General features: G+C 41.0%; 1 protein-coding gene across 1 annotated transcript in view; it reads left to right on the top strand.

The window, feature by feature from the left end:
• LOC130918052 (EH domain-containing protein 2-like) overlaps positions 1-14,180 on the top strand; it is a 30,762-nt gene that overhangs the window by 10,583 nt on the left and 5,999 nt on the right. The window contains exons 3-5 of the mRNA XM_057839921.1: positions 1,200-1,431; positions 3,241-3,417; positions 13,447-13,544. Of these exons, the coding sequence (XP_057695904.1) occupies positions 1,211-1,431; positions 3,241-3,417; positions 13,447-13,544 (496 nt within the window). The 5' untranslated portion in view covers positions 1,200-1,210. The remainder of the gene's footprint in view (positions 1-1,199; positions 1,432-3,240; positions 3,418-13,446; positions 13,545-14,180) is intronic.

The following is a 14,180-nucleotide window of genomic DNA, read 5'->3' as shown; positions in this document are numbered from 1 at the left end:
TATTATGAACGTCTCTTAGCAAAGATTCGTTTTGTTTTTATCATTAAAAACATTATCATTATCGTTAAGTTAAAGTTAAGTTAAAAATGACATATCCAATTAGCTAACAAGTAGCTATCTGGATAGCGAACTTGAAATTAAAAACCATTAGTTTTGCAACAATTTTAATGAAAACTTAGATTTTTAAAAAAATTGACTTTGACATTAAAAGGTACAGAGTCGTAATATTTATTTTCCATAAATATTTTGAGTCTCTTATCAAAGATTCTGAATTTTTGTTTTCATCATCAAACAGTACGTTAAAAATGTCACAGCCAACTAGCAAGCTAGCAGCTATTAGGTTAACGAATTTAAAATAAAAACTCTTATTTGTTTTGTGACAATTTTCACAAAAACGTTGATTTATTTAATTGACTACAGCAGTAAAAGGCACACACTGTAGTAATATTTAATTTCCAATAACATTTTGAAAGTCTTTTAGCAAAGATATCTATTTTTGCTTTTATTTTTATCATTAACTGGTAAGTTAAAAATGAGATCGCCAACTAGCTAACAAGTAGTTATCAGGCTAACGGATTTGAATTTAAACTGTAATAGTGTTGCGACAATTTTTACGAATACTTGGTTTTTTTTTTTTTTTTTTTAATTGAGTATGACAAAAAACTAACAGTCCACACTATGGTAATATTTAATTCCCATAAGTATTATGAAAGTGTCTTGGCAAAAATTCCTTTTGTTTTTCTTTTTTATCATTAAATACTGTCGTAAATTAAAAAAGACATAGCCAACTAGCTAACATGTAGCTATTAGGCTAACAAATTTTGAAATAAAAACTCTAATATAGTATTTTTGCAACAATTTTCACAAAAACTTGATTATGGCAGTAAAAGGCATATACTGTGGTAGTATTTAAATTCCCTAAGTTTTATGAAAGTTAGCAAAGATTTTTTTTTTTAAGTCATTAAATAGCAAGTCAAAAATGAGATAGCCAACTAGCTAACAAGTAGCTAATGGCTATTAGGCTAACAAATTTTAAATAAAAACTATTAGTTTTGCAACTATTTTCATGAAAACTTTGATTTTCTTTTAAATGACAATGACAATAAACTTACAGTACACACTGCAGTTATACTTATATTACCGTTAGCATTCTGAAAGTTTCTTTGGAAAAACACAAACCTTTGGCATTCATGGCTCAGATCTCGCAGAAATGTCGCGCTGGGGGCGTAAGAACGTGAAGAAGGCTCCGGAGGTGATCCGCACGGTGACGGAGGGCCTCAAGTCGCTGTACCGCAAAAAACTACTGCCGCTAGAACAGTACTATGGCTTCCACGACTTCCACTCGCTCAGCCTGGAGGACGCAGATTTTGACAACAAACCCATGGTGCTCGTGGTGGGACAGTATTCCACTGGGAAGACCACCTTCATTAAGTAAGTCCATCAGGTCATCATTTAAAGGTCACCTAACTCATTGGCTGCAATAGACATCAAATCCATGTTAATGTGCTATTTTTTAAAATAAGATAAGCCAAGAACAATGGAATATTATAAAACAAGTAGTTGGCCTACATGACTCAAAACGTGATGTCAACATATAGGGGGGCAAATAAGTATTTAGTCAACCACTAATTGTGTAAGTTCTCCCACTTGAAAATATTAGAGAGGCCTGTAATTGTCAACATGGGTAAACCTCAACCATGAGAGCCAAAATGTGGAGAAAAAAAAAAAAAAACAGAAAATCACATTGTTTGATTTTTAAAGAATTTATTTCCAAATTACAGTGGAAAATAAGTATTTGGTCAATACCAAAAGTTCATCTCAATACTTTGTTATGTACCCTTTGTTGGCAATAACGGAGGCCAAACGTTTTCTGTAACTCTTCACAAGCTTTTCACACACTGTTGCTGGTATTTTGTCCCATTCCTCCATGCAGATCTCCTCTAGAGCAGTGATGTTTTGTGGCTGTCGTTGGGCAACACGGACTTTCAACTCCATCCACAGACTTTCTATGGGGTTGAGATCTGGAGACTGGCTAGGCCACTCCAGGACCTTGAAATGCTTCTTACAAAGCCACTCCTTTGTTGCCCTGGCTGTGTGTTTAGGATCATTGTCACGCTGAAAGACCCAGCCATGTGTCATCTTCAATGCCCTTGCTGATAGAAGGAGATTTTCACTCAAAATCTCTCCATACATGGCCCCATTCATTCTTTCCTTTACACAGATCAGTCGTCCTGGTCCCTTTGCAGAAAAACAGCCCCAAAGCATGATGTTTCCACCGCCATGCTTCACAGTGGGTATGGTGTTCTTCGGATGCAATTCAGTATTCTTTCTCCTCCAAACACGAGAACTTGTGTTTCTACCAAAAAGTTCTATTTCGGTTTCATCTGACCATAACACAGTCTCCCAGTCCTCTTCTGGATCATCCAAATGCTCTCTAGCGAACCGCAGACGGGCCTGGACGTGTACTGGCTTCAGCTGGGGAACACGTCTGGTAGTGCAGGATTTGAGTCCATGGCAGCGCATTGTGTTACTAATAGTAGCCCTTGTTACTTTGGTCCCAGCTCTCTGTAGGTCATTCACTAGGTCCCCCGTGTGGTTCTAGGATTTTTGCTCACCGTTCTTGTTATCATTTTGACGCCACGGGGTGAGATCTTGCATGGAGCCCCAGATCGAGGGAGATTATCAGTGGTCTTGTATGTCTTCCATTTTCTAATAATTGCTCCCACAGTTGATTTCTTTACACCAAGTGTTTTACCTATTGCAGATTCAGTCTTCTCAGCCTGGTGCAGGTCTACAATTTTGTCTGTGGTGTCCTTCGACAGCTTTTTGGTCTTGGCCATAGTGGAGTTTGGAGTGTGACTGTGGACCGATAATGAGTTAAAACAGGTGCCATTAATACAGGTAACGAGTGGAGCCTCGTTAGAAAAGTTAGACCTCTTTGACAGCCAGAAATCTTGCTTGTTATTAGGTGACCAAATACTTATTTTCCACTCTAATTTGGAAATAAATTCTTTAAAAATCAAACAATGTGATATTCTGTTTTTTTTCCACATTCTGTTTCTCATGGTTGAGGTTTACCCATGTTGACAATTACAGGTCTCTCTAATCTTACTACTTATTTTCCCCACTGTATGTGGAAGTTTTTAAAGGGTTAAGATTTTATTTTTAATGACCAAAAATAGTCACTTGCCCTTTGAAGGGTTAAAGGTGTTCAGCACTAAGGCGAGGTGTGACGGACAGGTACCTACTGGAACAGGAGATTCCTGGCAGCCGGGTGGGACCCGAACCCACCACCGACTGCTTCACCGCCATCATGCACGGCGAAGTAGAGAGCGTCATACCTGGGAACGCCCTCATTGTGGACCCAAACAAGCCTTTCCGAAAGCTCAACCCTTTCGGGAACACCTTCCTCAACAGGTGAGTTCAAGCCAGCATGGAGTGAGAGCGAGTGTTGGAAGGCTTTTGGAATTTTTCATGAGTAACTGCCAAATTTCCACGGAAAAGAGGAGAAAGAGAACCTTATCGGGAGGGAAAGAGGGAGCGTGATGAAAGCTATGAGAGGAAGTGTAATGAACAGAGGCCATGCCGGTTTATTTTTGTTGACCTTTTCACAATGAGCTCATATGGACTTCCGGCTGGTCAAAGCATGAGCATTCTCAGAGTAAACAAAATCTTGCATGTCAATTGACCAAAGTAGAGCGGCTGAGGAATAGGTTGGATGGCTTGAATTAGGATTGAATCCGTCAAAAGAAAAGATATGCAAGGCAAATTGCTTCAAATGGCGACATACAGCTAGCTGTGAGTAACAACTGATCAGGAAAACTAGACTTAGTCAGTAAGGACTGTCTTTGGACGTCTCATTGTTTGGTCCTGGTTCTGGACACACTCAATAGCCACTTTCGGACTGTAGGAACCTGAGTACTTAGTTCTTAAAACTACCGGCCTCTCCAGTGGTTGTAGGAACTATTCTTCGCCAGGCAGTCATGTTCGCACATGGGTACTGCGCCTGGTTCGAACTACTGTGAGAGTTATCGTCTGCGCCAGTGACGCATTATTTACTCGCCACACTCGCCTCTGGCAAAATAAAACCGCAAAAACTAAGCTGAACGGAAAACAACGAAATGGAGACTGTCGAAGACACAGCTGCAAGTCTTGCATGTCTGAAGCAAATAATTTCCATCGGCGAGCAAATCCAGCGTCTAACAACAGATTTAGAACAGGGTAGTTTTTTAAAAATATGGCGGCTCCTTGAGACGCGTGAATAGCTGCTGATTTCAGCGAATCACCAAACACCTACGTAATCAAGTTCCTACGGCCCCAATGTAAGTCCCTACTTTGGAGTAAGAAGTAAAATGGTTCTCGGCACTCGAGTTCCAGGTCCCTAGTACCTACATGTGCAAACATGCAAAATGATGTCATCATCATGTCCGGTGGGGTGGACATCCCCTGGTCGCTGGCGCTCGGCGTGGCGCCTGCTCGGAGTGCGGGGCGGGTGCTCGGTGGGTGGGGGGGGGGGGGCGGTCACGGAGGCGCCGTGGGTGGTCTGGGGCGGGGATTGATCGGGGCCCTGACGCTTCTCCCGCCCTGCGGCCGGTGGTTCTGGTGGACGGGGCCACGCCCGCGGGAGCCTGCCTCTTAACTCATGCACTTCTCACTTCGGCACTGTAAATATCTTTCACCCTGGCACTTACATGCTCATACATTTCTCCGGGGAGAGTTGGGACAGGGCTTTACAGTCCCGGCCCGGCTCCCCCCTGTTTTTAATGCACCACACACCAAGATTGTGGGATGGCTGGGACCTGTTGGGTGAGGGTACCTCACGGTTGCCTCCTCACGACAGGCCCCGCCATCCCTGCACCTTTTTTAAATGCACCACACACATCATACTCCACAGGAGAGCACCGGCAAAGGGCGGCGGGACGGGCAGCTGGGCAGAAATTCCATGCTGCGGTCCCACTGCCCCAAGCCAAGCTCTCCTATTTTAATGCATGCATTGCACTACCCTCCCCTCACAATCCCATCACGGTGCTGGGTGATGGCTGCCAGCTGGGAACCTGGCAGACACAGTAATAGGGTGGTAGGTGGGTCCCACACTTTTTCCTTATGGCGTGGCTCCTGAGGTGTGACCTCCCCTGTTCCTGGGCTCCCGGCCGCCGGGAGTGGAGTGGGGGGTCGGGGCTCTGATTTTGCATCGCCCCGTGGCAGTTCCTCGGCGTTCTCCTGTCTCCGCCTTCCTCTCTTCTCTGACTGGACATCCGCCCTGTGCTCCGTCGTGGGTCGCTGGCTGGGCGCCGGTGTATCAGCGGGGTGTTGCCTGCACCGGCGGGGGGCCCTGCCTTGCCTTGGGCTTGGTGGGCCGCTGGGGGTCCCATTGCATGCCGTGCCGGTTGGAGGGCTGCGGCTCGTGGCCTGGGTGGGCGGGCAGGTGTGGGGGTAGACGTGGGGTTGGTGGTGCGTCCGTTCCTGCCATCCCTGAAGGCTGGTTGATGGGTGCACGGGTGGCCCGGGTGACCACCCTGGATCCCGGGGGGGGGGTTTGATTGCTCCTTTGCTGGGCTGCGGGAGGACGGATGGGCTGCGTTTGACCCCCCAACCCCCCGGGCTGGCTGGGTGGGGGCCGTGGCCCTGGGTTGGCGCCCCGCCCGTCTGCGTGGCTGTCGCGCGCCCGATGGGGCTTGCGTGCTGCTGGATGCGGTAGGGCATGCTCGAGTTGGGGGTCCTGGTGCCGGGATTAGCGATGAGGCGGCGTAGGGTTGGTCGCCAACATGCTTACATTCATAAGAGATTCACACGATTACTGGGTTTTAGATCACAGAACTGATTTGTGTATACTCTACCTCTTTCAATCACTTAGCTTATAGATGCCCCCACCCACGTCCCCCTCTTTCACTGGCCAATGGGCCCCCACATGGTGTAAACCGGAAATACATCTCGCTGACGATGGCACCAGCATATTAATTATTAGTCTAGATGTTGTGTATGTGTTTCTTTTCTTTCTTCTCTTGTGTTGCTTTTCTTCTGTCCCCCCATAATCCCTTCCTGTTCGCTGCTTTGTCATAATAAAAAGGTATTTTGAATGATCACAATGGGAGTATGTCAGACTCTCAATGTGAAACATTAAAACTGTTCAGACTATCCGGGCACTTAGACTTCCATTCTCTGTGTCAAACAGCTGAACAGGACAGGTTAAAAGAAAAAAAAAAGAAAAAAGACTTTTTGAATACCAAATTAATTTTTATACAGAAAACAATTACAGTACATCTGAAACAAATGATTATAACAATATATTTAAGAGAAAAAGCATGTTATTTTGCCTCATTCAAATCTTAATATCTGAACATTTAAAATGTGTAAACTAAAGTGCAATCACATTCGTAAATTAATAGTTTTTGAAATGTAAATAAACCAATCTATTGTGATAAAACAACAAAATTACAATAACTGCATTAACCATCAAAGTGAAGTCTAACTGTAACTGTAGTCTTGAAACAAATCTGAATAAGGAAAAACACTGCAATAAAATAATGCAAACTGGTTAAACTTGAGAGTAGCTGATATCTTTCATGACAGAACATTGCTTCAATGATATCAATCTACAATTTTGAATGAAAATCAGTTTTTGTTAGAGATGCCCCGATCACGTCATTTTCAAAGTATCAGAATCGGCAAAAAAATATCGGCCATGCCTTTTTTTAATATATATATATATATTTTAATTAAATCGTTTTCTAATTATTTAACGCTACAGACATAATATGTTACACTCATCCAGAGTCTTTAGTTTAGGCTTAAGGTAGGGTTATCAAATTTATCCCGATAACGGCGGTAATGTTTTTTTTTTTAATGTATCACGTTAAAATATTTAACGCAATTAATGCATGCGTTGCACGACCCACTCACGCATTGTCGCGCTCAATCTGTAATGGCGCCATTTTACCTATATAGAGAATATAGATGAATAAATAAATTCAAGTCCTGGGTTTCCCCCATCCTTAGACCCTCCATGTCGGCAAGGAAAAACTCCAAAAACTCCAGAGTCTTCGGGAGAAAAATGAGAAACCTTCAGTCAGGAGAGATCCACTCCCAGGACGGACAGACAGGAAGCCCCAGGACCGCTAATAGGAATTAGCAGGACAAGCGACAAGGCTGTGGACCAGAATTGCAGCAGAATGTGGGGTGAGGGAAGGGCGGAGGCGATTAATGGTGCGGAGGTGAAAGTGGGCAATCTGGGTGATGTTATTGATGTGCGATCGAAAGGAAAGTGTGTTGTCGAGGATTACTCCTAGGCTCTTGACTTGGGGGGAGGGTGAAACAGTGGAGTTGTCATTGGTAAGGGAAATGTTATGGTTTTTTGAGATGGTGAATTTAGAGCCAACGAGGAGCACCTCAGTTTTATTACTGTTAGGTTTTAGGAAGTTGTGGGTAGACCAGATTTTTATTTCAGTGATACAGTCAGTCAGAGATGAGGGCGGGAGAGAGGAGGAGGGTTCAGAAGTGAGGTAAAGTTGGGTGTCGTCAGCATAGCAGTGAAAGTGGATGTTGAATTTACGAAAAATATTGCCAAGGGGAAGTAGGTACAGTGGGGAGAACAAGTATTTGATACACTGCCAATGGGTTTTCCCATTGACTGTGTATCAAATACTTGTTCTCCCCACTGAAGAGTAGGGGCCCCAGGACAGAGCCCTGAGGCACACCGGAGGTAACAGGGGATTGTTTAAATTTAAATGACTTTATTTGGATATATTGGCTGCACTCAGAAAGGAAGGAAGGAAAAGGGAAGGAAGAAAACCAGTTTAACGGGGTGCGGGTGATGCCGATAGTGGAAAGCTGGTGGAGGAGTGTGGTGTGACTAATGGTATAAAATCATCATCTTTTGTTTCAACCCAGCCATAAAACGTAGGTAATAAATTATATTTTATTATTCAAAATGTCCGTCATTTTTAGCTTAAAAATCATTAATTGATGTCTAATATTTCGTTAAAAAAAAAACTTTAAAAAATTATTCACTCGCATATTTTAAACTTTTAAATAAATGATGTCACAACGAAAAAAAATGGTGTCTGTAAAAAAGTCACAGATATCTACCTCATAACTATTGCTTAACTGTATTTTTTTTTTTTGTTACTGTCGCATTTTTCCCGATGTTAGATGATAAATAATCGATCAAAACAAAGAAAATTAGAAAAAAAAAAAGTTAAAAAAGGGTAAATATATCAAAAAGAAAATCTCGATCACTCCTTGATGTCTGCGATTTCTGCTTCGCGACTCTTGTTATATTACCATGTTTAACCCATAAAATCCCTATAAAATCCAGCTGTGGCCATTCACAGCTATGTCTTGACACTCAGTGATACATGCTACATGGAGTTTTTGGATCGAAAAAAGGTAAGTACGCAATAATATCTTGTTAATGTCGTGGCGTCTGTAATTCTGTTCTCGTGTGCTCTCACCCCCAGATTGGCTTTTTCTGTGTAATTTTTTTTAAAATGCCTTCCTGTTCAAAATTTTTCTTCCTCCAGAAAATTGAGATTTTAAGCTTTCCAATGATGTATCACACATGTATATCGGACAATTATGAAAGTTGGCCAAATTTGAGGTCTCAGAACGGAACTTCAAGTCACCTGAGTGTTTTGCGCCATATACTTCACACATTTCTTGAACAATAAGATGCAAAAACATTCGCGCACAGACAATTTGCTTCCCAGCTACGTCTCATGAATAATTTTGTTTACATTCTTACTTACATTCTTACAAAACGAAGTATTTCCGTGTCTTGTTTGGACAGAAGATGAGTGTGAAAAGTCAGCAAGATGTGATGGGGTGATGGGGAGGGAGTGTCAAGATAAACAAACACAGTGACGAACTTGTGAGACCAGGAGAACCCTCAGTAGAATCCCTCCTGGTTTTTATTTTCCACTGTTGACGTCGAAGGCCGGCCTACAGGAAAGCGTTTGACATGGCTCCGTCATAGAAATCCCGGGACTCCCTCTTTTGTGATTGTCTTTGACTTCCTGTCTTTGGAGGGATGGCGGTACAATGGTTGATCTCGCAACCAATCACAGGCCACATATGGACAAACAACCATTTCACATCAATGGCTAAGGACGATTTACAGTGCTGCCCAAAACTACTGGCACCCCTGCAATTCCGTCAGACATTGCTCAATTTCTTCCAGAAAATGATTGCAATTACAAATGCTTTGGTAGTAATAATCGTCATTTATTTTGCTTGCAATAAAAAACAAAACAAAAAAGAGAATGGGAAAATTTTAAAAATCATTATCATTTTACTACACAAAACAATCTTGCACTTTAGTCAACTGCAAATGAAGACACAGCTTGAGTAGATGAGTCCCCCTTTTCATATTTTTTTAAAATTCAAAATCATGAACTCTAATAATAAATGCTAACAATATCTTGTTAAAAACAATCATGCACTGGAGTCAAACAAGTGAAAATTCACCTTGCAATTGAGCTTCAGGTTTTTCATTTTTTAGGTTCTTAAGTATGTTCTGACAAATTTGAATAGGTAAACTTCTGATAACATGTCAAAACAATCATGCATTTAAGTCACTCACAAGGCCGTCTAAACAATCATGCACTTTAGTCAAATGCAAATGAAGACACACCTTGAGGAGATTAGTCGCCATTTTCATATTTTTTATTGTCAAATCCTGAACCCTAGCTAGATATAATAAAACAAGTTTAGCAATGCTAACAATAGCAGTTAAAAACAATCATGCACTGGAGTCAAACAAGTGAAAATTCATCTTGCAAATGAGCGTCAGGTATTTCATTTTTTAGGTTCTTAATAATATTCTGATAAATTTGAATAGGTAAACTTCTGATAACATGTCAGAACAATCATGCATTTAAGTCACTCACAAGGCCGTCTAAACAATCATGCACTTTAGTCAAATGCAAATGAAGACACACCTTGAGGAGATTAGTCGCCATTTTCATATTTTTATTGTCAAATCCTGAACCCTAGCTTGATATAATAAAACAAGTTTAGCAATGCTAACAATAGCAGTTAAAAACAATCATGCACTGGAGTCAAACAAGTGAAAATTCATCTTGCAAATGAGCTTCAGGTATTTCATTTTTTAGGTTCTTAAGTATATTCTGACAGATTTAAATAGGTAAACTTCTGATAACATGTCAAAACAATCATGCATTTAGGTCACACACAAAGTAGACAAAACAATCATGCACTTTATTCAACCCAAGCAGAGAAAATTCAACTTCCAGATAGGCCTCGTGCATTTGATATTTTTAAACATCCTCTACTAAATTCTTAAGTAGTATATTGTGGCGTAAAAACAATAAGGCACTCGAGCCAAATGCAATCGAAGATGAGTTGTTCTCGCAGATTTGCATTTATTTTTAGAAAAACGTTCTGAACTAAAATCTTACAAGTGTACAAATAACAACTACATTTTGCTCATTGGCTGCCATTGACGGCGACAGATGTCCAATTCATTTTGACTGGGAGGGCTAGCAACGATCGAAAATCACCGTCAATTGCAGCAAAACATAAATGAAATGGTGTGTCACACTGTACTGGAGTTAAACTTCCCTATGTTTTTAAAAATAATAAGCTCAGCTATAAAAACAATCTCTGGACGACTGATGTTGTCCTTTGTTGGTCTTCCCCTCATCCGGGTGAGGGTCGGGAAGCGGGGCGCTCATTAAGCTGACGGGCCACGGGAAGTGGCGTTGTTGTTTTTCCACAAGCGCAACATCATTAGTGAGCCTTATTGTTCGATTTCACCACCGGGACGCCGTTTTTTTTCCGTTCAGGAAGTCCAAAGCGGCGTTCCATTCCTGTCCGAGCCCTAGGCGCGCTCGCCTCTGGGTTGGGCCACGTTACGCTTCCACACAATAGCCACATTGTTGGGGAATGAAAAATGAAAAAAAAAAAAAAATTATCAAAGAAATAAATACAGAATAGAATTTGAAAATCAATTCATTTTGCTAATATAATCACGATCATAACACATTGTATTCTTCATCATGAATTAATTGACTTACTATAATGGGGCAAATAAGTATTTAGTCAACCACTAATTTTGCAAGTTCTCCCACTTGAAAATATTAGAGAGGCCTGTAATTGTCAACATGGGTAAACATCAACAATGAGACAGAATGTGGGAAAAAAAATCACATTGATTGATTTTTAAAGAATTTATTTGCAAATCATGGTGGAAAATACGTATTTGGTCAACACCAAAAGTTCATCTCAATACTTTGTTATGCAGGCCCGGATCTAGGTTTACCCACCTGAGTGGGCACTAAGAAATCTAGAAGGGGCACGCCCAATGCAGGCTTTTTTTTTTACCCTCTGCATTTCTTTAATTTTTCATAAATTTAGTCGAATAATTTTCTCCATCTTGTTCTGAGTGTTAACGGCCGGTTAACAGATTAATGCATCAGATTCTTCCACTTACTTTAAGTAAATATTACTATTGCTACAGTATTTGTTCTTATTAAGGCCATACAACTACAAGTTGGTCATTTTTCACCTAAATCAAGAGAAAAATGCTTTCAAATAATGTTTTGAACAATATCTATTCTTGAATTTAAAAACATTTCTGACAAGTTTTTTAAGCTTATTTTCAGCTAGATATTTTTCTTATTTCAAGAAATCTAAGTGAGTAAATTTAATTGAAGCACTCACAGATAATTTCACTTATTTCTAGTATATTTACACTGAAAACAAGGGAAGCTTTTCATTTTTTTTTTGGTTTGGGTTTTGCAGTGCATATGTAATGGTTTCATTGGTACACCGTTTGATTAAACCTTTGTTTTTAAAAACTACTTAAGAAACATTTTGAAAACTTCCAGAATAAGTGTCTGGATTTTATAAGCAAATTTAAATTGCAATATTTAAACGCAGAGGTGGGTAGAGCAGCCAACATTTTTACTCAACTAAGAGTAGTGTTACTTCAAACTAATATTACTCAAGTAAGAGTAAAAGTAGTCATCCAAAAAATGTACTCAAGTACAAATAAAAAAGTATGCAGTGAAAAGAATACTCAATTAAGAGTGACATTTTGAGTAACTGCTTATATTTTATTTTTTTTTATTTATTTTTTTTTACAATGGTATATGAACCGTTGTTATAATGATACTGGACAATAACACATTACATAACCGCATAAAGCCAAAGAAATACAATAAAAATGTATTCCAACGAGAGAAAAAAAAACATAAACGAGGCATTCTTCGTCCAAAGAGCATGAGTGCCCTCTGGTGGAAAAAATAGTTCCTCGTTTGAATAGTGAAGAGTTTCTTCATTATTACTATTTAGAAATTAAAAGGAGCATATATCCGGTTATCCTTGGTCAATCAATGCCAAATAAAAACTGGTATAGAGGTTGAAATCCGCACTTTTGAGTCCTGTTGAGAGCAGCGCTCAATATAAAATACTTCATTTTTTTACGGTACTAAAGACCACATGATTGAGCAGGTTAGCGTGAACCTTGGACGGCAAGCTTGCATCTGATTTGTATAATGGAGTCGTGATTATTTTTGCGACGTCTCATTGGTGAAATCGGTAGAGCTACTTGGTACTACTACAGCTTTTACAGCGACTCTGCATCGCTGGCAAAAACACTTTTTTATGTTCTGTCGGGAGGAAAACGGCTGCCCACCCAATAATATGGTATTGGTACAGATATTGTGATATCTTTTTACTTTTTTTGACCGAATATTTAGTGTAACGACCCCACAGTATTATTGCTGTTCTATCCGCTTCCTACCGTCAGCGAACGCCTCTGGTACGGATGGGTGTGTGTGGTTGGATGAGTAGGAGTGGGCGGGGCGAGCGGAGGGTGAGTGTGTGTATGTGCCTGGAGGAGAGAGAGGAAGCGCGCGGATAACAAACGAGGTTGGAAAAACAGCTTGTTTAGGTGATTGCTTGTTCGGCGTTGTTGCGGCCAACAGTAACGGTTAATCCTGCTGTAAAAAAGTAGGTGAGACCAACTCTCCGTGCGTTCTCTATATCCAGTGCGACGCTACAATAGATATTCCCGACATTTTGATTGGGTGGGCACGACTCACGTCTGGGTGGGCCGTGCCCAACCCAGCCCACCCATACATCCGGCCCCGTTGTTATGTACCCTTTGTTGGCAATAATGGAGACCAAACGTTTTCTGTAACTCTTCACAAGCTTTTCACACACTGTTGCTTGTATTTTGGCCCATTCCTCCACGCAGATTTCCTCTAGAGCAGTGATGTTTCTGGGGCTCTCGTTGGGCAACACAGACTTTCAACTCCCTTCGCAGATTTTCTATGGCAGGGGTCCCCATCTGTCGGGCCGCGGACCGGTAGCGGTCCGTGGCACATTTGCTACCGGGCCGCACAGAAATAATAATTTAATAACGACCGCATTCTGGCCGAAATAACCCTGTGCCCCTGCTTAATGGGCTGTCCTGTGTTGCAGATTCCAGTGCGCCCAGATGTCCAATCAGGTGTTGGAGAGCATCAGCATCATCGACACCCCTGGAATCTTGTCTGGAGCTAAGCAGAGAGTCAGCCGAGGTCAGGCTTTCTTGAAAAAAAAAAAAAAAAAAATACAATAAATAATAATAATAGTATTTTTGATTTCTAAATATCACATTCCTATATATAAATAAACCAAACACAACAATCCTACGACACACACATTTTAGGAAGCCAAAGTGGTTGCTAAGTCCTGACTTGTGCCACACTAAAATACAGTGGCGCAAATAAGTATTTAGTCAACCACCAATTGTGCAAGTTCTCCTACTAAAAGATGAGAGAGGCCTATAACTGTCAACATGGGTAAACCTCAACCATGAGAGACAGAACGTGAAAAGAAAAAAACAGAAAATCACATTGTCTAATTTTTAAAGAATTTATTTCCAAATTAGAGTGGAAAATAAGTATTTGGTCACCAACATACAAGCAAGATTTCTGGCTGTCAAAGAGGTCTAACTTCTTCTAACGAGGTCTAACGAGGCTCCACTCGTTACCTGTATTAATGGCACCTGTTTTAACTCATTATCGGTATAAAAGACACCTGTCCACAATCTCAGTCAGTCACACTCCAAACTCCACTTTGACCAAGACCAAAGAGCTGTCGAAGGACACCAGAGACAAAATTGTAGACCTGCACCAGGCTGGGAAGACTGAATATGCGATAGGTAAAACGCT

This window comes from Corythoichthys intestinalis, chromosome 6 (assembly GCF_030265065.1).
Source record: "Corythoichthys intestinalis isolate RoL2023-P3 chromosome 6, ASM3026506v1, whole genome shotgun sequence".
Taxonomy (NCBI): Eukaryota; Metazoa; Chordata; class Actinopteri; order Syngnathiformes; family Syngnathidae; genus Corythoichthys; species Corythoichthys intestinalis.
The sequence above is the reverse complement of the archived record's forward strand: the minus strand, read 5'-3'. Positions and strand labels throughout refer to the sequence as shown.